We start from the raw sequence: 20,909 nt of genomic DNA, 5'->3' as shown, positions 1-20,909 counted from the left end.
AAGCAAAGTTTACATTTCCTTAAGTAGGTCTATTTTACTTTAACGTTTCCCTGATCTCTGTCATGTCACATTCGCGCAGAAGCCCGGCAACTCGCACCTCAGAGTCTCACCGTCTGAAAACACTACTGAAGAAGCAAGGGCAGACATACATTACTTGTAACATTTCAGATTCCACAGAGTGTTCTGCAGAGAGCTCTATCCAGGTCACATAGTTCCGCTGCTATTGAGTTCTTGACAAATACATAAACAATTACTTTTTAAATTTCCCTTGAGACGCTTCAGCCTTGCTTGGCAGAGATCACAGATGCTGCACAGAGACCAGTATTACAGTTTGATAAATGATTTTAGAGAGGAAAATAGCATAGGAGTACATAAAGAAAAGTACTTAAATACAGATATATTGGCTTGAACATCATACAAGTGGAAAAGATGAATAAACTACTGAAAAAAGATCCCTTCAAAACTAGACATTTATGAAGGAACTCTTAGGCCTTGTCTACAAGACAGTTTTGTGCAAAAAGTTATGCCACTTTAATTAAACAGTTGTTGCATGTCCACCCTATGCTTCTTGTGTCAGCAGAGCACATCCACAGTAGCAGCTCTCGCATGGACACAGGGAGCAGTGCACTTGGGTAGCAAGCTATCCCACCCTGCAACTGGCCTCAGAGTGCTTTGTGAAGAGTTTGCATTGCCCCATGGAGTACATACAATTTACATGATGCATGTTTTAACCTCATTGTTCCATGGGCACCCTTTACTAGATTATCAACCACTTTTCAACTGAAGTGTGGAGGAGGGGAGGAAGCAGGAGGAGAGTGTGTGACAGCAAGTGTGTGTGTGTTGGGAAAGAATATGTTGGCATACTGTCTCTTAAAGTTCAGGCAGGAGCCTGAGCAAACCCCTTGAGGAAGGAGAAGAGAGAATGAACCCCCCACCCACATCATCCACCTGCTCTGCACAGCATAGCAGTCTCTCACCCTCTTACCCCTGCAGCAAGAGCTGGCTCTCCCCCGAGTGCCACTCTCTTCCTACTACTAGAGAGAGCAGGATTTCACATTCATGGTTCTGTGATTCCCTTCTAAGTAATTTTCAGAGATGTAGAAACAGATATATTCAAAAAATGTATCACTGGAAATGGAGTGAAATAAGCACTCACCTCTCTCACCGATCCTTTCTCCCCTTTTAGTTGAGAGTTAATCTGACAGTCAAGTATGGACTGTCCTGCAGCGATGGGATCAACTGGTAGAGATGGTACCAGCGGCCTGAGAAATTTAAATTCGCTGGTACCAGACCCAGTTGTCAAGCAAACCTCATAACAATAAGATTGAGGCAGAGTCCCAGTGCCGCTCGTCTCCGCAGGATTTGTGGGGAAGTTGTGGTCACTGTAAAAGTTCCTGGACGATGGGACATACTGATCTCGGCACTGCCTTGTCTTGCACAGCCGGATGGCGACAATTGTTACCACAAAAAACAGAAAAAGGAATGAAATGAAAGACAAAGAAATGACTAGATACAGGGTTAATGTGTCCTGCTGCTCCTCCTCTTGTGGTACATCCAGTAACTGCATGTAGGTGTCTGAAAACCCATCCACCAGAAGCACATTAAGCGTCGAGGTGGTGGATCTGGCCGGCTCTCCGTTGTCTTTAACCAGGACGATAAGTTTCTGTTTAACAGAGTCCGGGCTCGTTATAGGCCTGCTGGTTTTTACTTCCCCGGTTTGGAGCCCCACAGCGAAGAGACTTGGGTCTGTGGCCTTGAGCAGCTGGTAGGAAAGCCAAGAATTCTGACCCGAATCTCCATCCACAGCCACCACCTTCGTCACCACGTAACCCGCCTCCGCCGATCTGGGAACCAGGTCATTAGCTGGGGCGCTGTTGTTCTGCAGAGGGTATAAAATGAAGGGGGCGTTGTCATTTTGGTCAATTATCACAACTCGGACAATGACTTCAGAGCTCAGTGGCGGGGACCCGCCATCTGCAGCTCTCACTGTAACCTGGAAATCCCTCCTTTGCTCATAATCCAGAGACTGCAGCGCGTACACCTTCCCGTTCTCGGAGTTTATGGAGATGGAGGAGGAGAAGGGGAGGTCACTGATGTTGACAGGCAATGCCGAATACGTCACTTTGGCATTCTGCTCTATGTCTAGGTCAGCAGCACTGACAGTTCCAATCAACAGGCCCGGGGGGTTGTTCTCCTTCAGGTACATGACGTATGAACTTTCATTAAATACAGGGGGGTTGTCATTAATATCCGATAGCTGAACTCGGATGACCCTCACGGAGGTGAGCCTGGGAGTGCCCCGGTCTGTGGCTGTGATGGTTATGTTATACTCAGGCACTTTCTCTCGGTCCAGGGGCTTTTGTGTAACAAGCTCGTAATAATCCTTCAGAGTCGATTTTAAAGCAAATGGGACATTGTCCTGAATGGAGCAGAGTGTTCTGCCATTGTCCCCGGAGTCTCGGTCGCTCACACTGAACAGGGCCACCACTGTCTCAGGGGACGAGTCCTCGGGTATGGTGCTGGTGAGGGATGTCAGCGTCACTTCCGGGGCGTTGTCATTCATATCCTCGATTTTCACCATGACTTTGCAATGCGCAGATAAACCGCCGCCATCCGTGGCCTGAATTTCTATTTCATACATTGCTGCGTCTTCAAAATCAATTATCTCCAAAACAGTGATTTCGCCAGTGATCGGATTTAGCTGAAATAACTTGAGGACTTTGTCAGGCACCTGCCTGAATGAATAGGTGATTTCTGCATTTGAACCTTGATCCAAATCACTGGCTTCAACCTTCGTGACCAAAGTACCTTTAGGACTATTTTCCATTAACTGCACCTTGTACACCGACTGACTAAACTGTGGGAAGTTATCGTTGTTGTCCAGCACAATAACACCTATTCGGGCTGTGCCGGTTCTCTGTGGCAGGCCCCCATCGGCAGCTGTGAGAATCAGCATCAACTGCGCCTGCTCCTCCCGATCTAACTGTTTCTCTAATACCAGCTCCGCGTATTTACTGCCGTCCCCCCGGGAAAGCACATCCAGGCTGAAGTGCTCATTGGAGCTGATTGCGTAACTCTGGATGCCGTTTGTTCCTACGTCTGAATCTTGGGCCCTTTCCAAGGGGAAGCGGGTGTTTATGGGGATCTGTTCAGGCATTCTTAAAATAAATTCATTTGTAGAGAATTTAGGGGAATTGTCATTCACATCATCTATCTGCACCTCCGTTTTATACAGCTGCAATGGATTTTCCAACACAATTTCGAATTGCAGAAAACACGGATCTCTCTGTCCGCACAGATCCTCACGGTCTATTTTCTCCTTTATTATCACATCGCCGGAGCGTGTGTTCAGCTCAAAATATTGCTTGCTGCTTTTAGAAATCAGCCGGGCACTGCGACTAGAAAATTTTCCTGCATCCAGTTTCAAATCCTTTGCAATATTAGCAACTAGGGACCCGCTTTTCTTCTCTTCAGGCACAGAATAGCGGATCGCCTCACACGACCCCAGGGACACACACAGACACAGAAAGAAAGACAGAACTTGCCTTTTCCTGGAGCGATTCTCTATTCTGCCGGCCATTCCCGGGTCAGATCTGAAACACAGGCCTCCCCGCAAAGATGCTGCAGCCATTCATATGTTGTGCTAGAGGGAAAACGATTTGTCCGCCAATATTGACTTTATTTGTAATTATTCCAGCCGCCCTTTCCCTGTAATCCTTTGTCACCTGTTCCCGGCGCAGACCCGTTGCCGTCTGGATCCAAACGTCTGAGTGCAGTTTCCAGTGAGTGCCGACGGAGTCCAAAAAGATGCATTTTCAGCACCTTCTTTGCTAATATCGCCACCTTGTGGTTCAGCTAAAATAAGACATCCCAACGTTACATTTTAAACTTACTATGTGCAGTTATTAACAGCACAACAAAGTTTTCTCTATTAAGTACAAATTGTGGTTATAAAATTTCACACTGTGGTATATTAAGGTAGATTATTACTGATTGGAGGAGATAGAGAGTTGGAAAATTATATAATAGTCAATTGAATTGTGATCCTTCCACACTACAGTTTCTTCTCTCACACTCCAATACTTTTATTTTTCACACCTAACAAACGGTATGTCTACACCACAAGATTATTCTGATTTCACAGAAACCGGAATCTGGAGACAGATTGTATAACGTCGGGTGCACGCGTCCACACTAAGCACATTAATTCGGCAGTGTGCGTCCATGTAGTGAGGCTAGCGTCAATTTCCGGAGCATTGCACTGTGGGTTGCTATACCATAGTTCCCACAGTCTATCTCGCCCATTGGAATTCTGGGTTGAGATCCCAGTGCATGATGGGGTAAAAAACATTGTCGCGGATGGTTCTGGGTACAGCCTCACTCCTCCCTCCATGAAAGCAAAGGCAGACAACAGGTTTGCACCTTTTTTCCTGGGTGAATTGTGCAGACGCCATACCACAGCAAGCATGGAGCCTGCTTAGCTCACGACAGCAGTCATGGACGTTGTAAACACCTCATGCATTCTCGTGCAGTCTATGCTGAACCAGGACCTGTAAAACCAGGTGAGGAGGCAGCGGCTATGGCAGCACAGTGACCAGAGTGATAAGGACATAGACACAGAATTCTCTAAAACCACGGGCCCGTGCGCTTTGGAGATCATGCTGGTAATGGGGCAGGTTCATGGAACTTTGTGACTTGCTTTCCCCTGCCCTGAAATGCCAGAATACCAAGATGAGAGCAGCCCTCACAGTTAAGAAGCGAGTGGTGATAACCCTCTGGAAGCTTGCAATGCCAGACAGCTACCAGTCAGTCAGGAATCAATTTGGAGTGGGCAAATCTACTTTGGGGGCTGCTGTGATGCAAGTAGCCAAAGCAATCACTAAGCTGCTGCTACAGAAGGTAGTGACTCTGGGAAATGTGCAGGTCATAGTGGATGGCTTTCCTGCAATGGGATTCCCTAACTGTGATGGGGCAATAGAGGGAACCTATATCCCTATCTTGGCACTGGAGCACCAGGGCACCCAGTACATAAACCAAAAGGGGTACTTTTTCATGGTGCTGCAAGCACTGGTGGATCACAAGGGACATTTCACCAACATCAACGTGGGATGGCTGGGAAGGGTTCATGACGCTCGCATCTTCAGGAACACTACTCTGTTTAAACGTCTGCAGCAAGGGAATTACTTTCCAGACCAGAAAATAACAGTTGGGGATGTTGAAATGCCTGTAGTTACCCTGGGTGACCCAGCCTACCCCTTGATGCCATGGCTCATGAAGCCATACACAGGCAGCCTGGACAGTAGTCAGGAGCTGTTCAACTACATGCTGAGCAAGTGCAGAATGGTGGCAGAATGCGCATTTGGATGTTTAAAGGGACGCTGGCGCATATTACTGACTCCTCAGACCTCAGCCAAACCAATATCCCAATTATTATTGTTGCTTGCTGTGTGCTCCACAATCTCTGTGAGAGTAAGGGGGAGACCTTTATGGTGGGTGGGAGGCTGAGGCAAATCACCTGGCCACTGATTACGTGCAGCCAGACACCAGGACGATTAGAAGAGCACACCAGGAAGTGGTACGCATCAGAGATGCTTTGAAAACCAGTTTCATCATGGGCCGGGGTACGGTGTGACTGTTGTGTTTGTTTCTCCTTGATGAAAACCTGCCCCCTTGATTGACTCATTCTCTGTAAGCAACCCACCCTCCCCTTTCAATTACAGCTTGCTTTTTAAGGTAATAAAGTCACTATCGTTTACAAATCATGTATTCTTTATTAATTCATTATAAAAAGAGGGAGAGAACTGACAAGTTAGCACTGGTGGGGTTTGGGAGGGGGATAGGAGGGAAGGAAAAGGCCACTAACATTTTTTCAAAATAATGACAACTTTTTGGTTGGGCTGTCCACTGGGGTGGAGTGGGCGAGTGCACGGAGACTACCCGCACGCGTTCTTACATGTCTGGGTGAGGAGGCTATGGAACATGGTGAGGGGGGAGGGTGGTTATACAGGGGCTGCAGCGGCACTCTGTGATCCTGCTGCTGTTCTTGAAGCTCCACCAGATGCTGGAGCATGTCAGTATGATCACGCAGCAGCCCCAGAGTGGCATCCTGCCACCACTCATCTTCCTGCCGACACCTCTGATCTTCCTGCCACCACCTCTCATCTCGAGCGTCCCTCCTATCCTCACGTTCACTGGCATCTTTCTTGTAATTTGATACTATGTTCTTCCACTCATTCAGATGAGCTCTTTCATGCGGGTCACTTCCATGATTTCCGAGAACATTTCGTCTCGTGTCCTTTTTTTCTGCCGCCTTATCTGAGATACCCTTCGAGACGGAGGAGGGAGGCTTGAAAAATTTGCAGCTGCAGGGAGGGAGGGAAAAAAGGGAGAGAAGTATTTTAAAAGATACATTTTACAGAACAATAGTTATACTCTTTCACGGTGAACAACACTATTCCTCTTACATAGCACATGTGATTTCAGTACAAGGTCGCATCTTGCATCTTAATATTGAGTAACTGTGGCTTTGGTGTTAGAGATCACAGACGCAGGTCCGGGCAACAGAATTCGGCTTGCATGCAGCCATGGTAAGCCACTGTCTTTTGGCTTCTGCAGCCTTCATATACTCAGTGCCCTCCTTTCCCAAATACCAAGCAGTCCGTTGAGTGCTGCGTTTTTCCTGTTAACGTGCAGCAGCAGAAACCAACCCACTCCCCCCATCCAATTCTCTGAGATGATCGCATTACCCATCCCCCCACCACGTGGCTGGTATCAGGGAAGATCCCTGCTAGCCAAACACGAAAAAGCTCAGAGTCAATCGCCCCCTCCCCCCCACCACTTGGCTAAGGGAAGGATTTTTTTTTTTTGCCACAGACAAACAATCCAGTAGGAATGGCCACCTCTGTCCCCTTAATTAAATTCCCGTATTTCAGCCAGGTTACCATGAACGATATCACTCTCCTGAGGATAACACAGCGAGATAAAGAACAAATGTTGCTTGAATGCCAGCAAACACCAGGACCATACGCTGCCAGGCTTTGTCATGCAATGATACCAGATTACTTGCTACATGCATGGCGTGGTCAAGTGTCCTACCATGGAGAACGGAATAAGGCTGCGCTGCCCAGAAACCTTCTGCAAAGGCTTTTGGAGTACCTCCAGGAGAGCTTCATGGAGGTGTCCCTGGAGGATTTCTGTTCCATCCCCAGACACGTTAACAAACTTTTCCAATAGCTGTACAGGCTGCGAATGCATCCCAAGTCCTCAGGGCAAATTAATCATTAAAAAAAGCTTGCTTTTAAACCATGTTTTATATTTACAAAGGTACACTCACCAGAGGTCCCTTCCATGGCTTCATTGTCTGGGATACTGCCTTGGGAAGGCTGGGAGGGTAATTCCGTTAGGCTCAGAAAAAGGTCCTGGCTGTGGAAGAGTACAGACTGCTGTGTGCTCTCTGCAAGCTCATCCTCCTCTTCCTCCTCCTCCTCATCTTCCCTGTCCGCAGAATCCTCAGGCATGGCTAAGATTATCCCCACCTCAGAATCCACAGTCAGGGGTTGGGTAGTGGTGGCAGACCCCTCTAGAATTGCATGCAGCTCAGCGTAGAAGCAGCATGTCTGCGGCCCTGCCCTGGACCTTCCGTTTGCTTCTTTGGTTTTCCGGTAGGCTTGTCTGAGCTTCTTAACTTTCACACGGCACTGTACTGAGTCCCTGGCAGGGACGGCTCCAGGCACCAGCATGCCAAGCGCGTGCCTAGGGCGGAAAGCCATGGGGGGCACTCTGCCAGTCGCCGCGAGGGCGTCAGACTGGTTGCCTTCGGCGACATGCCTGCAGAGGGTTCGCTGGTGACCTGGCTTTCGTGGACCTCCCGCAGGCGAGCTGCCGAATTCGTGGGACCAGGGACCTCCCGCAGGCAAGCTGCTGAAGGCAGCCTGCCTGGCGTGCTTGGGGCAGCAAAATACCTAGAGCCGCCCCTAGTCCGTGGTATGGCCTCTCTCCATCATGGCCTTGGAGATTTTTTCAAATTTTTTTTCATTTCATCTTTTGGAACGGAGTTCTGTTAGCACGCAATCATCTCCCCATATAGCGATCAGGTCCAGTATCTCCCTTACGGTCCATGCAGGAGCTCTTTTTTTGATTCTCAGACTGCATGTTTACCTGTGCTGATGAGCACTGTGTGGTCACCTGTGCTGATCAGCTCTCCACGCTGGGCAAAGAGGAAATGAAATTCAAAAGTTTGCGGGGCTATTCTTTTCTACCTGGCCAGTGCATCAGAGTTCAGATTGTTCTCCAGAGTGGTCACAATGGTGCACTGTGGGATAGCGCCCAGAGGCCAATACTGTCGATTTGCGGCCACACTAACCCTAATCCGACATGGCAATACTGATTTCAGCGCTACTCCCCTCGTTGGGAAGGATTACAGGGTATGTCTACACTACGGGATTATTCTGATTTTACATAAACCAGTTTTGTAAAACAGATTGTATAAAGTCGAGTGCACGCGGCCACACTAAACACATTAATTCAGTGGTGTGCGTCCATGGTCCAAGGCTTGCGTCGATTTCTGGAGTGTTGCACTGTGGGTAGTTATCCCGTAGCTATCCCCTAGTTCCTACAGTCTCCGCGCCCATTGGAATTCTGGGCTGAGATCCCAATGCATGATGGTGCAAAAAAAGTGTCGTGGATGATTCTGGGTAAATGTCATCACTCATTCCTTCCTCCGTGAAAGCAATGGCAGACAATCATTTTGCGCCCTTTTTCCCTGGATTGCCCTGGCAGACGCCATAGCATGGCAACAATGGAGACCGTTTTGCCTTTTCTCACTGTCACCGTATGTGTACTGGATGCCGCTGACAGAGGTGGTACTGCAGCGCTACACAGCAGCATTCATTTGTCTTCGCAAGATAGCAGAGATGGTTACCAGTCATTCTGTACCATCTGCTGTGCTATTGTAAATTGCCGATGAGATGATGGTTATCAGTCGCTCTGTACTGTCTGCTGCTGCTATGGGTACCCCTGGCTGAGGTCACCTGGGGGCACATAAACAAAAATGGGAATAACCCCCTGGGGTCATTTCCTCCTTTATGTTTTATCTAAAAATAGAGTCAGTCCTGTCTAGAATATGGGGAAGTGTGCTAGAGAAGCAGTGTACCAGAGAGCACAGCTGTTCCGTGTCAGATCCCGCAGAAATGATGAGCTACATGCCATTCTATGAGGTGCCCCTGCAACAACCCCACCCATTGCTTCCCTCCTCCCCCAACCCTCCTGGGCTACCATTGCAGTGTCCCCCCCCATTTGTGTGATGAAGTAATAAAGAATGCAGGAATTAGAAACACTTGAGTTTTTAGTGAGATAAAATGAGGGGGAGGCAGCCTCCAGCTGCTATGATAGTCGAGGCAGGACATTAAACGGTGCAGGGGAGAGGAGCCCAGCATCCCACTGCTATGATAGTCCAGGCAGTACATAATCTTTTTTTTAGACATGAAAAGGGGGGGGGGGCTGATGGAACTCAGCCCCCAGTTGCTATGATGAAGACAGTTACCAGCCATTCTGTACTATCTACTGGGAATAACTGAGAGTCATTCCTATTTTTACCCAGGTGCCCCGGCCAACCTCAGCTGAGGCCAGCCAGGAGCATTCATGGGATGATGACAAGGACGGCTATCAGTCCTTTTGTACAGTACCATCTGCCACCGGGGAGGGGAGGGGAGGGGAGAGGATGGTGCTGTTCACTGCCACTGCACCGTGTCTACCAGCAGCATGCAGTAGACATAGGGTGACATATAAAAAAGTCAAGAAACGATTTTTTCCCTTTTCTTTCAGGGGGGAGGGGGGTAAATTGATGAGATATACCCAGAACCACCCCGGACAATGTGTTTGACCCTACAGGCATTGAGAGCTCAGCCAAGAATGCAAATGATTTTCAGAGACTGCAGGGACTGTGGGATAGCTGAAGACCTTGGTACCACCTCCCTCCCTCCTTGAGCCGTCCATCTGATTCTTTGGCTTTTCGTTACGCTTGTCACACAGAACTGTGCTGTGGACTCTGGATCATAGCCTGGAGATTTTTTTCAAATACTTTGGCATTTTGTCTTCTGTAACAGAGCTCTGATAGAACAGATTTGTCTCCCCGTACAGCGATCAGATCCAGTATCTCCCATACAGTCCATGCTGGAGCTCTTTTTGGATTTGGGACTGCATCGCCACCAGTGCTGAACAGAGCTCCACGCTGGGCAAACAGGAAATTAAATTCAAAAGTTCACGGGGCTTTTCCTGTCTACCTGGCCACTGCATCCGAGTTCAGATTGCTGTCCAGAGCAGTCACAATGGTGCACTGTGGGATACCACCTGGAGGCCAATACCGCCGATTTGCAGCCACACTATCCCTAATCCGATATGGTAATACCGATTTCAGCACTACTCCTCTTGTCGGGGAGGAGTATAGAAATTGGTTTAAAGAGCCCTTTATATCGATATAAAGGGCCTCGTTGTGTGGACGGGTGCAGCATTAAATTGGTTTAACGCTGCTAAAATCGGTTTAAATGCATAGTGTAGACCAGGTCACAAATACCGGTATTCAGAGCCCTTTATATCAATATAAAGGGCTTCGTTGTGTGGATGGGTGCAGGATTAATTCAGTTTAACACTGCCAAATTCGGTATAAATGCGTAGCGTAGACCGGGCCTAAGTAAAGAAGTTACTACAAGTCAATCTCCTGTCCCATCGCTTCTCTTTCGTCCACGAAGTTAGCGATATCCTGGAAATCTCTAAGTCCTATGACTTCCTTCCTTATTAGGGTGACCAAGAGGAACACTAGGAAACTGTGGCCTAATAAACTAGAAATAACTAGTGATGGACCTACTTGTTAAACAAACATAATAGAATATCTGGGTTGGAAGGGACCTCAAGAGGTCATCTTGTTCAACCTGCTGCTCAAAGCAGGACCAATCCCCAGGCAGATCTTTGCCACAGATCCCTAAATGGCCCCCTTCAGGAATGAACTCACAACCTTGGGTTTAGCAAACCAGTGCTCAAACCACTGAGCTATCCCTCCCCCATATAGGTATGTGTGGGGAAGGGATCCAGTACTGGCTTCTACACAATCATTCGAAAAAAATGTGTCTCCTGTGACAATTGGAAGAAGCAGGTCAGTGTATTTCTCCTCATTCTCTTATCTTACATATTTTATGGCATTACAGGCCACAACAGAAACAAGCAGAACAACAAAATTTAAGCCAAAGAGATAACTAAATACACCTCTACCTCAAAATAAATCAACCCGATATAACACGAATTCGGATATAAAGCGGAAAAGCCGTGCTCCGGGAGCGACGGGGCTGTGCACTTCAGTGGATCAAAGCAAGTTCGATATAATGGGGTTTCACCTAAAACGCAGTAAGATTTTTTGGTTCCTGAGGACAGCATTATATCGAGGTAGAGGCGTATATACACAATATTCCATCACATTCCTCTTCTGTAGTTATCTCACTAAACTACATATGCGCATCTGAAAACTCATCCAACAGCAGTCAATTTAGCATCACAGAAGTGGATTGGGGCAAGTGTCCATTGTCTTTAAGAATGACATCTAGTTTTTGCTTTAAAAGACTCTTGCTCCATAATTGGTATTGTGATTTTTCTTCACCATTTTCAGTCTGACAATGAAGAGACCTATATCAGTGGCCTTTTGCAATTGGTAGGAAAGACAAGAATTCTGACCAGTCTCCATTTACAGTCACCACCTTGCACTGCGAACCAGGTGATTAAATGAAAAATTGCTGTTCTGAAGATGGTATAGAATAAAGAGACCGCTTACATTTTCATCAAATACTAACAACCTGGACAATGACTTGCTGCCAGCAAAAATCCTGTTGATGCCATCAGCTGCCCCTATATCACTGGTATGCATCTGTCGTGGAGTGTGGGGGAGTCAGGGCCCTGCCCCCCAACTTCCTGTGATTCACTGTGACTCTCAGCCAGCCAGTAGACCAGAAGGTTTATTAGAGATGACAGGAACACAGTCCAAACCAGAGCTTGTAGGCATAAACAGGACCCCACAGCCAGGTCCTTCTGTGGGCTCCAAACTTGGGGGCTCCCTCCCCCAGCCCACTCCAAACTGAAAGTCTTACCCAGCCCCCACCTCCCGGCTCCTCCTCCAGCCTTTGTCCGTTTCCTGGGCAAAGGTGTCACCTGGCCCAACCCCCCTCCTGGCTCAGGATACAGGCTCAGGTATCCTTCCTCAAATAAAGTCATCCCCTGCTCTCCCATCCCCTACGCAGACACTCCCAGCAAAACTACAGAACATTCCCAGGTCAATCCACCCCGCTCCCTACTGTGTCACAGCATGTAATAGGGGTTTTTCACATCAGTGTTGATTGCTATGGGTTCATAAACTCCAGAAGCTGTAAATGATGGTGATTTCATAGGATTTAAGTAAACATTGCTTCATCCTTCTACAAGTACCTCCTACTGTGAAACTGCAGCCACTGATGGCTACTCTCATTGCAAAGGGTTTGATGGAAAAATAAAAGCATAGTTTACATTTCCTTAAGTAGGTCTATTTTACTTTAATATTTCCCTGATCTCTGTCATTTCACATTCGTGCAGGAACCTGGCAACTCGCACGTCAGAGATTCACTGTCTGAAAACACTACTGAAGAAGCAAGGGCACACGCACATCCTTTGTAACATTTCAGATTCCACAGAGTGTTCTACAGGGGGCTCTATCTAGGTCAAATAGTTCCGCTGCTACTGAGTTCTTGACAAATACATAAACAATTACTTTTTAAATTTCTATTGAGAAGCTCCAGCCTTGCTTTGCAGAGATCACAGACGCTGCACAGAGACCAGTATCACAGTTTGATAAATGATTTTAGAGAGGAAAATAGCATAGGAGTACATAAAGAAAAGTACTTAAGTATAGATATACTGGCTTGAACATCATACAAGTGGAAAAGATGAATAAACTACAGAAAAAAGATCCCTACAAAACTAGACATTTATCTAGTACAAGTAATCTTAGGCCTTGTCTACAGGACAGAGTTTTGTGCAAAAAGTTATGCCACTTTAATTAAACGATTGTTGCATGTCCACACTATGATCCTTGTGTCAGCAGAGCACATCCACAGTAGCAGCTCTTGCATGGACACAGGGAGCAGTGCACTGTGGGTAGCAACTATCCCACTGTGCAACTGGCCTCAGGGTGCTTTGGGAAGGGTTTGCATTGCCCAATGGAGCACATACAGTGTGACAGCATGCAGGTTTTAACCCCAGCCTTCCATGGGCACCCTTTACTAGATTATCAGCTGCTTTTCAACGGAAGTGTGCATGCGGAGGGGGGGAGGAGAAGAGTGTGTGACAGGGAGTGTGTGTGGGGAGAGATAAAGCATGTGCGCTGGGCAAGAATATGTTGGCATACTGTCTCTTTAAGTTCAGGCAGCAGCCTGAGCAAACCCCCTGACGAAGGAGGAGAGAGCGAAAAACCCCCACCCGCATCATCCACCTGCTCTGCACAATATAGCAGTCTCTTACTCTCTTACCCCCGCAGCAACAGCCGTCTCTCTCCCGAGTGCCGCTCTATTCCTACTACCAGAGAGAGCAGGATTCCACATTCATGGTTCTGTGATTCCGTTCAGAGAAATTTTCAGAAATGTAGAAACACACATATTCAAAAAAGGTATCATTGCAAATGGAGTAAAATAAGCACTCACCTCTCCCACCGATTCTTTCTCCCCTTTTAGTTGAGAGTTAATCTGACAGTCAAGTATGGACTGTCCTGCAGCGATGGGATCAACTGGTAGAGATGGTACCAGCGGCCTGAGAAATTTAAATTCGCTGGTACCAGACCCAGTTGTCAAGCAAACCTCATAACAATAAGATTGAGGCAGAGTCCCAGTGCCGCTCGTCTCCGCAGGATTTGTGGGGAAGTTGTGGTCACTGTAAAAGTTCCTGGACGATGAAACATACTGATCTCGGCACTGCCTTGTCTTGCACAGCCGGATGGCGACAATTGTTACCACAGACACCAGAAAAAGGAATGAAACGAAAGACAAAGAAATGACTAGATACAGGGTTAACGTGCCTTGCTGCTCCTCCTCTTGTGGTACATCCAGTAACTGCATGTAGGCGTCTGAAAACCCATCCACCAGAAGCACATTAAGCGTCGAGGTGGTGGATCTGGCCGGCTCTCCGTTATCTCTAACCACGACGACAAGTTTCTGTTTCACAGAGTCCGGGCTCGTTATAGGCCTGCTGGTTTTTACTTCCCCGGTTTGGAGCCCCACAGCGAAGAGACTTGGGTCTGTGGCCTTGAGCAGCTGGTAGGAAAGCCAAGAATTCTGACCGGAATCTCCATCCACAGCCACCACCTTCGTCACCAGGTAACCCGCCTCCGCCGATCTGGGAACCAGGTCATTAGCGGGGGAGCTGCTGTTCTGCAGAGGGTATAAAATGAAGGGGGCGTTGTCATTTTGGTCAATTATCACAACTCGGACAATGACTTCAGAGCTCAGTGGCGGGGACCCGCCATCTGCAGCTCTCACTGTAACCTGGAAATCCCTCCTTTGCTCATAATCCAGAGACTGCAGCGCGTACACCTGCCCGTTCTCGGAGTTTATGGAGATGGAGGAGGGGAAGGGGAAGTCACTGATGTTGCCAGGCAATGCCGAATACGTCACTTTGGCATTCTGCTCTGTGTCTAGGTCAGCAGCATGGACAGTTCCAATCAACAGGCCCGGGGGGTTGTTCTCCTTCAGGTACATGACGTACGAGCTTTCATTAAATACAGGGGGGTTGTCATTAATATCCGATAGCTGAACTCGGATGACCCTCACGGAGGTGAGCCTCGGAGTGCCCCGGTCTGTGGCTGTGATGGTTATGTTATACTCAGGCACTTTCTCTCGGTCCAGGGGCTTTTGTGTAACAAGCTCGTAAAAATTCTTCAGTGTCGATTTTAAAGCAAATGGGACATTGTCCTGAATGGAGCAGAGTGTTCTGCCATTGTCTCTGGAGTCTCGGTCGCTCACACTGAACAGGGCCACCACTGTCTCAGGGGACGAGCCCTCGGATATAGTGCTGGTGAGGGATGTCAGCGTCACTTCCGGGGCATTGTCATTCATGTCCTTGATTTCCACCATGACTTTGCAGTGCGCATATAAACCCCCGCCATCTGTGGCGTGAATTTCTATTTCATGCATTGCTGCGTCTTCATAATCAATTATCCCCAAAACAGTGATTTCGCCAGTGAACGGTTTTAACTGAAATAACTTGAGGACTCTGTCGGGCACCTGCCCGAATGAATAGGTGATTTCTGCATTTAAACCTTGATCCAAATCACTGGCTTCAACCTTAGTGACCAAAGTGTCCCTCGGACTATTTTCCATTAACTGCACCTTGTACACCGACTGACTAAACTGTGGGAAGTTATCGTTGCTGTCCAGCACATTAACGCGTATTCGGGCTGTGCCGGTTCTCTGTGGGAGGCCCCCATCGGCGGCTGTGAGAACCAGTATCAACTGTGCGTGCTCCTCCCGATCTAATTGTTTCTCTAATAGCAGCTCCGCGTATTTACTGCCGTCGCCCCGGGAATGCACATCAAGACTAAAGTACTCATTGGAGCTGATTGCGTAACTCTGGATACCGTTTGTTCCTATATCTGGATCTTGGGCCCTTTCCAAGGGGAAGCGGCTATTTACGGGGAGCTGTTCAGGTATTTTTAAAACGAATTCATTTTTAGAGAATTTAGGGGAATTGTCATTCACATCATCTATCTGCACCTCCATTCTGTACAGCTGCAATGGATTTTCCAACACAATTTCGAATTGCAGAAAACACGGGTCCCTCTGTCCGCACAGATCCTCACGATCTATTTTCTCCTTTATTATCATATCCCCGGAGCTTGTGTTCAGCTCTAAATATTGCTTGCTGCTTTTAGAAATCAGCCGGGCACTGCGACCAGACAATTTCCCTGCATCCAGTTTCAAATCCTTTGCAATATTAGCAACTAGGGACCCGCTTTTCTTCTCTTCAGGCACAGAATAGCGGATCGTCTCACACGCCCCCAGGGACACACACAGACACAGAAAGAAAGACAGAACTTGCCTTTTCCTGGAGTGATTCTCCATTCCGACAGCCATTCCAGGGTCAGATCTGAAAACACAGGCCTCTCTGCAAAGCTGCTGCAGCCATTCATATGTTGTGCTAGAGGAAAAACGATTTGTCCGCCAATATTGACTTTATTTGTAATTATTCCAGCCGCCCTTTTCCTGTAATCCTTTGTCACCCGTTCCCGGCGCAGACCCGTTGCCGTCTGGATTCCGACGTCTGAGTGCAGCTTCCACTGTGTGCCGATGGAGTCGAATAAACTACATTTTCAGTACCGTCTTTGCTAATATCGCCACCTTGTGTTCAGCTAAATAAGATGTCATATGTTTACATTTTAAATTTACTATGTGCAGTTATTAACAGCACAACAAAGTTTTCTCTGTTAAGTACAAATTGTGGTTATAACATTTCACAGTAAACACTGTGGAATATTAAAGTAGATTATTACCGATTGGAGAAGATAGAGAGTTGCAAAATTATATAATAGTCAATTGAATTGTGATCCTTCCTCACCACAGTTTCTTCTCTCACACTCCAATACTTTTATTGTTCACAACTAACTCAGTAAAGAAGTTATTACAAGTCGATCCCCTATCCTATCGCATCTCCTTCGTCCACGAGATTAGCAAAATCCTGGAAATCTCTAAATCCTATGGTTCCCTTGCTAGTGATGGACCTACCTGTTAAGCAAACATCATATAGGTAAGTGCGAGGAAGGGATCCAGTCCTGGCTTCTAAACAACCATTCGAAAAAAATATCTCCCGTGGCAATTGGAAGAAGCAGGTCAGTGTATTTCTTTTGATTCTCTTGTCATATATTTTATGGCAGTACAGGCCACAAAAGAAACAAGTAAAACAACAGAATTGAAGCCAAAGAGATAACTAAGTGCACCTCTACTTCGATATAATGGGACCAGCTATAACACAAATTTGTATATAATGCAGTAAAGCGGTGCTGGGGGGGGGGGCATGGCTGTGCACTCCCATGGATCAAAGCATGTTTGATATAATGCAGTTTCACCTATGGGTATGTCTGCACTACAGGATTATTCCGATTTTACATAAACCAGTTTTGTAAAACAGATTATATAAAGTCGAGTGTACAATAATTCGGTGGTGTGCGTCCATGTACCGAGGCTAGAGTCGATTTCTGGAGCATTGCACTGTGGGTAGCTATCCCGTAACTATCCCATAGTTCCCACAGTCTCCCCCACCCATTGGAATTCTGGGTTGAGATCCCAATGCATGATGGTGCAAAAATAGTGTCGCGGGTGATTCTGGGTAAATGTCATCACTCATTCTTTCCTCCATGAAAGCAACGGCAGATGATCATTTCACTCCCTTTTTCCCTGGATTGCCCTGGCAGATGCCATAGCATGGCAAGCATGGAGCCCATTTTGCCTTTTGTCACTGTATGTGTTCTGGATGCCGCTGACAGAGGCGGTACTGCAGCGCTATACAGCAGCATTCATTTGCCTTTGCAAGGTAGCAGAGATGATTACCAGTTGTTATGTACCGTCTACTGTGCTATTGTAAATTGGCAATGAGATGACAGTTATTAGTTGTTCTGTATCGTCTGCTGCTGCTGTACCCCAGGTCAGCTGGGGGCACAAAGACAAAAATGGGAATGCAGCAAAGAATCCTATGGCACCTTATAGACTAACAGATGTTTTGGAGCATGAGCTTTTGTGGGTGAATACCCACTTCGTCAGATGCATGTATTCACCCACGAAAGCTCATGCTCCAAAACGTCTGTTAGTCTATAAGGTGCCACAGGATTCTTTGCTGCTTTTACAGATCCAGACTAACACGGCTACCTCTCTGATACTTGACAAAAATGGGAATGACTCCCTGGGTCATTTTGTCCTTTATGTTGTATTGAAAAATAGAGTCAGTCCTGCCTATAATATGGGGCAAGTGTACTAGAGAACCACTGTACCAGAGAGCACAGCTGCTCCGTGTCAGATCCCACAGAAATGATGAGCTGTATGCTATTCTAGGTGGTGCCCCTGCAACAACCCCACCCATTGCTTCCCTCCTCCCCCAACCCTCCTGGCCTACCATTGCAGGGTCCCCCCATTTGTGTGATGAAGTAATAAGAAATGCAGGAATAAGAAACACTGACTTTTTGGTGAGATAAAATGAGGGGGAGGCAGCCTCCAGCTGCTATGATAGTTGAGGCAGGACATTAAACAGTGTGGGGGAAAGGAGCCCAGCATCCCGCTGCTATGATAGTCCAGGCAGTACAGAATCTTTTCTTTAGACATGAAAAGGGGGGGGTCTGATGGAGCTCAGCCCCCAGTTGCTATGATGAGGATGGTTACCAACCCTTCTGTACCATCTGCCGAGAATAACCAGGAGTCATTCCTATTTTTACCCAGGCACCCCCGGCCAACCTGGAGTACTCACAGGATAATGACAAGGACAGCTACCAGTCCTTCTGCACTGTACCATCTGCCACCAGGGAAGGGAGAGAAAAGGATGCTGCTGTTTAGTGCCGCGGCACCGCATCTACCAGCAGCATGCAGTAGACATAGGGTGACATTGGAAAAAGTCAAGAAATGATTTTTTTCCCCTTTTCTTTCATGGGGCGGGGGGAAATTGACATGATATACTCTGAACCACCCCGGACAACGTGTTTGACCCTACAGGCATTGGGAGCTCAGCCAAGAATGCAAATACTTTTCGGAGACTGCGGGGACTGTGGGATAGCTGGAGTCCTCAGTCCCCCCTTCCTTTCTCCATGAGCGTCCATTTGATTCTTTGGCTTTCCGTTACGCTTGTCACACAGCACTGTGCTGTGGACTCTGTATCATAGCCTGGAGATTTTTTTCAAATGCTTTGGCATTTCATCTTCTGTAACTCTGATAGAGCAAGTATCAGAGGAGTAGCCATGTTAGTCTGGATCTGTAAAAGCAGCAAAGAGTCCTGTGGCACCTTATAGACTAACAGACATTTTGGAGCATGAGCTTTCCTGGGTGAATACCCACTTCGTCAGATGCATGTAGTGGAAATTTCCAGGGGCAGGTATATATATGCAGGCAAACTAGAGATAATGAGGTAGTTCAATCAGGGAGGATGAGGCCCTGTTCTACCAGTTGAGGTGTGAAAACCAAGGGAGGAGAAACTGGTTCTGTAATTGGCAAGCCATACACAGTCTTTGTTTAATCCTGAGCTGATGGTGTCAAATTTGCAGATGAACTGAAGCTCAGCAGTTTCTCTTTGAAGTCTGGTCCTGAAGTTTTTTTGCTGCAGGATGGCCACCTTAAGGTCTGCTATAGTGTGGCCAGGGAGGTTGAAGTGTTCTCCTACAGGTTTTTGTATATTGCCATTCCTAATATCTGATTTGTGTCCATTTATCCTTTTCCATAGCGACTGTCCAGTTTGGCCGATGTACATAGCAGAGGGGCATTGCTGGCATATATTACATTGGTGGACGTGCAGGTGAATGAACCGGTGATGGTGTGGCTGATCTGGTTAGGTCCTGTGATGGTGTCGCTGGTATAGATATGTGGGCAGAGTTGGCATCAAGGTTTGTTGCATGGATTGGTTCCTGAGCTAGAGTTACTATGGTGCGGTGTGCAGTTACTGGTGAGAATATGTTTCAGGTTGGCAGGTTGCCTGTGGGCGAGGACTGGCCTGCCACCCAAGGCCTGTGAAAGTGTGGGATCGTTGTCCAGGATGGGTTGTAGGTCCCTGATGATGCGTTGGAGAGGTTTTAGCTGGGGACTGTATGTGATGGCCAGTGGAGTCCTGTTGGTTTCTTTCTTGGGTTTGTCTTGCAGTAGGAGGCTTCTGGGTACACGTCTGGCTCTGTTGATCTGTTTCCTTATTTCCTCATGCGGGTATTGTAGTTTTGAGAATGCTTGGTGGAGATTTTGTAGGTGTTGGTCTCTGTCTGAGGGGTTAGAGCAGACGCAGTTGTACCTCAGTGCTTGGCTGTAGACAATGGATCGTGTGATGTGCCTGGGATGGAAGCTGGAGGCATGAAGGTAGGCATAGTGGTCAGTAGGTTTTCGGTATAGGGTGGTGGTAATTTGACCATCACTTATTTGCACCGTGGTGTCTAGGAAGTGGACCTCCCATGTAGATTGGTCCAGGCTGAGGTTGATGGTGGGGTGGAAGCTGTTGAAATCATGGTGGAATTTTTCCAGAGACTCCTTCCCATGGGTCCAGATGATGAAGATGTCATCAATGTAGCGTAGGTAGAGAAGGGGCGTGAGTGGACGAGAGCTGAGGAAGCGTTGTTCCAGGTCGTCCATAAAAATATTGGCATATTGTGGGGCCATACGGGTGCCCATAGCTGTGCCACTGATCTGGAGATATATATTGTCATTAAATTTGAAATAGTTGTGTGTGAGGATAAAGGCACAGAGCTCAGCAGCCAGTTGTGCTGTAGCATCATCCGGGATACTGTTCCTGACAGCTTGTATTCCATCTGTGTATGGGAGGTTCGTGTAGAGAGCCTCTACATCCATGGTGGCTAGGATGGTGTTTTCTGGACGGTCACCAATGCATTGTAGTTTCCTCAGGAAATCAGTGGTGACACGGAGATAGCTGGGAGTGCTGGTGGCATAGGGTCTGAGTAGAGAGTCCACATATCCAGACAGTCCTTCAGTGAGAGTGCCAATGCCCGAGATGATGGGGCGTTCAGGACTTCTGGGTTTGTGGATCTTGGGTAGTAGATAGAATAACCCTGGTCGGGGCTCTAAGGGTATGTTGATTTGTTCCGGTGTTAGTGTAGGGAGTGTCCTGAGTAGATGTTGCAGTTTCTTAGTGTATTCCTCAGTGGGATCTGAGGGAAGTGG

At 47.4% G+C, this 20,909-nt stretch overlaps 3 protein-coding genes across 3 annotated transcripts in view; all 3 read right to left on the bottom strand.

The window, feature by feature from the left end:
• Window positions 1-3,772, bottom strand: part of LOC115655810 (protocadherin beta-16-like) — a 36,367-nt gene extending 32,595 nt beyond the window's left edge. Inside the window, exon 1 of the mRNA XM_030571691.1 lies at window positions 1,157-3,772. Within this exon, the coding sequence (XP_030427551.1) occupies window positions 1,157-3,631 (2,475 nt within the window). The 5' untranslated portion in view covers window positions 3,632-3,772. The remainder of the gene's footprint in view (window positions 1-1,156) is intronic.
• The window catches only part of LOC115655811 (protocadherin beta-16-like), a 63,565-nt gene that overhangs the window by 31,605 nt on the left and 11,051 nt on the right, over window positions 1-20,909 (bottom strand).
• Window positions 14,285-16,328, bottom strand: LOC115655812 (protocadherin beta-1-like). The gene is given in 2 exon segments (XM_030571694.1): window positions 14,285-14,474; window positions 14,476-16,328. Coding segments are annotated over 2 exon segments (1,761 nt in total). The 5' UTR covers window positions 16,134-16,328; the 3' UTR covers window positions 14,285-14,371.

This window comes from Gopherus evgoodei, chromosome 8 (assembly GCF_007399415.2).
Source record: "Gopherus evgoodei ecotype Sinaloan lineage chromosome 8, rGopEvg1_v1.p, whole genome shotgun sequence".
Lineage (NCBI taxonomy): Eukaryota > Metazoa > Chordata > Testudines > Testudinidae > Gopherus > Gopherus evgoodei.
Note: the sequence above shows the minus strand (reverse complement) of the source record. Positions and strands in the feature narration are given on the sequence as shown.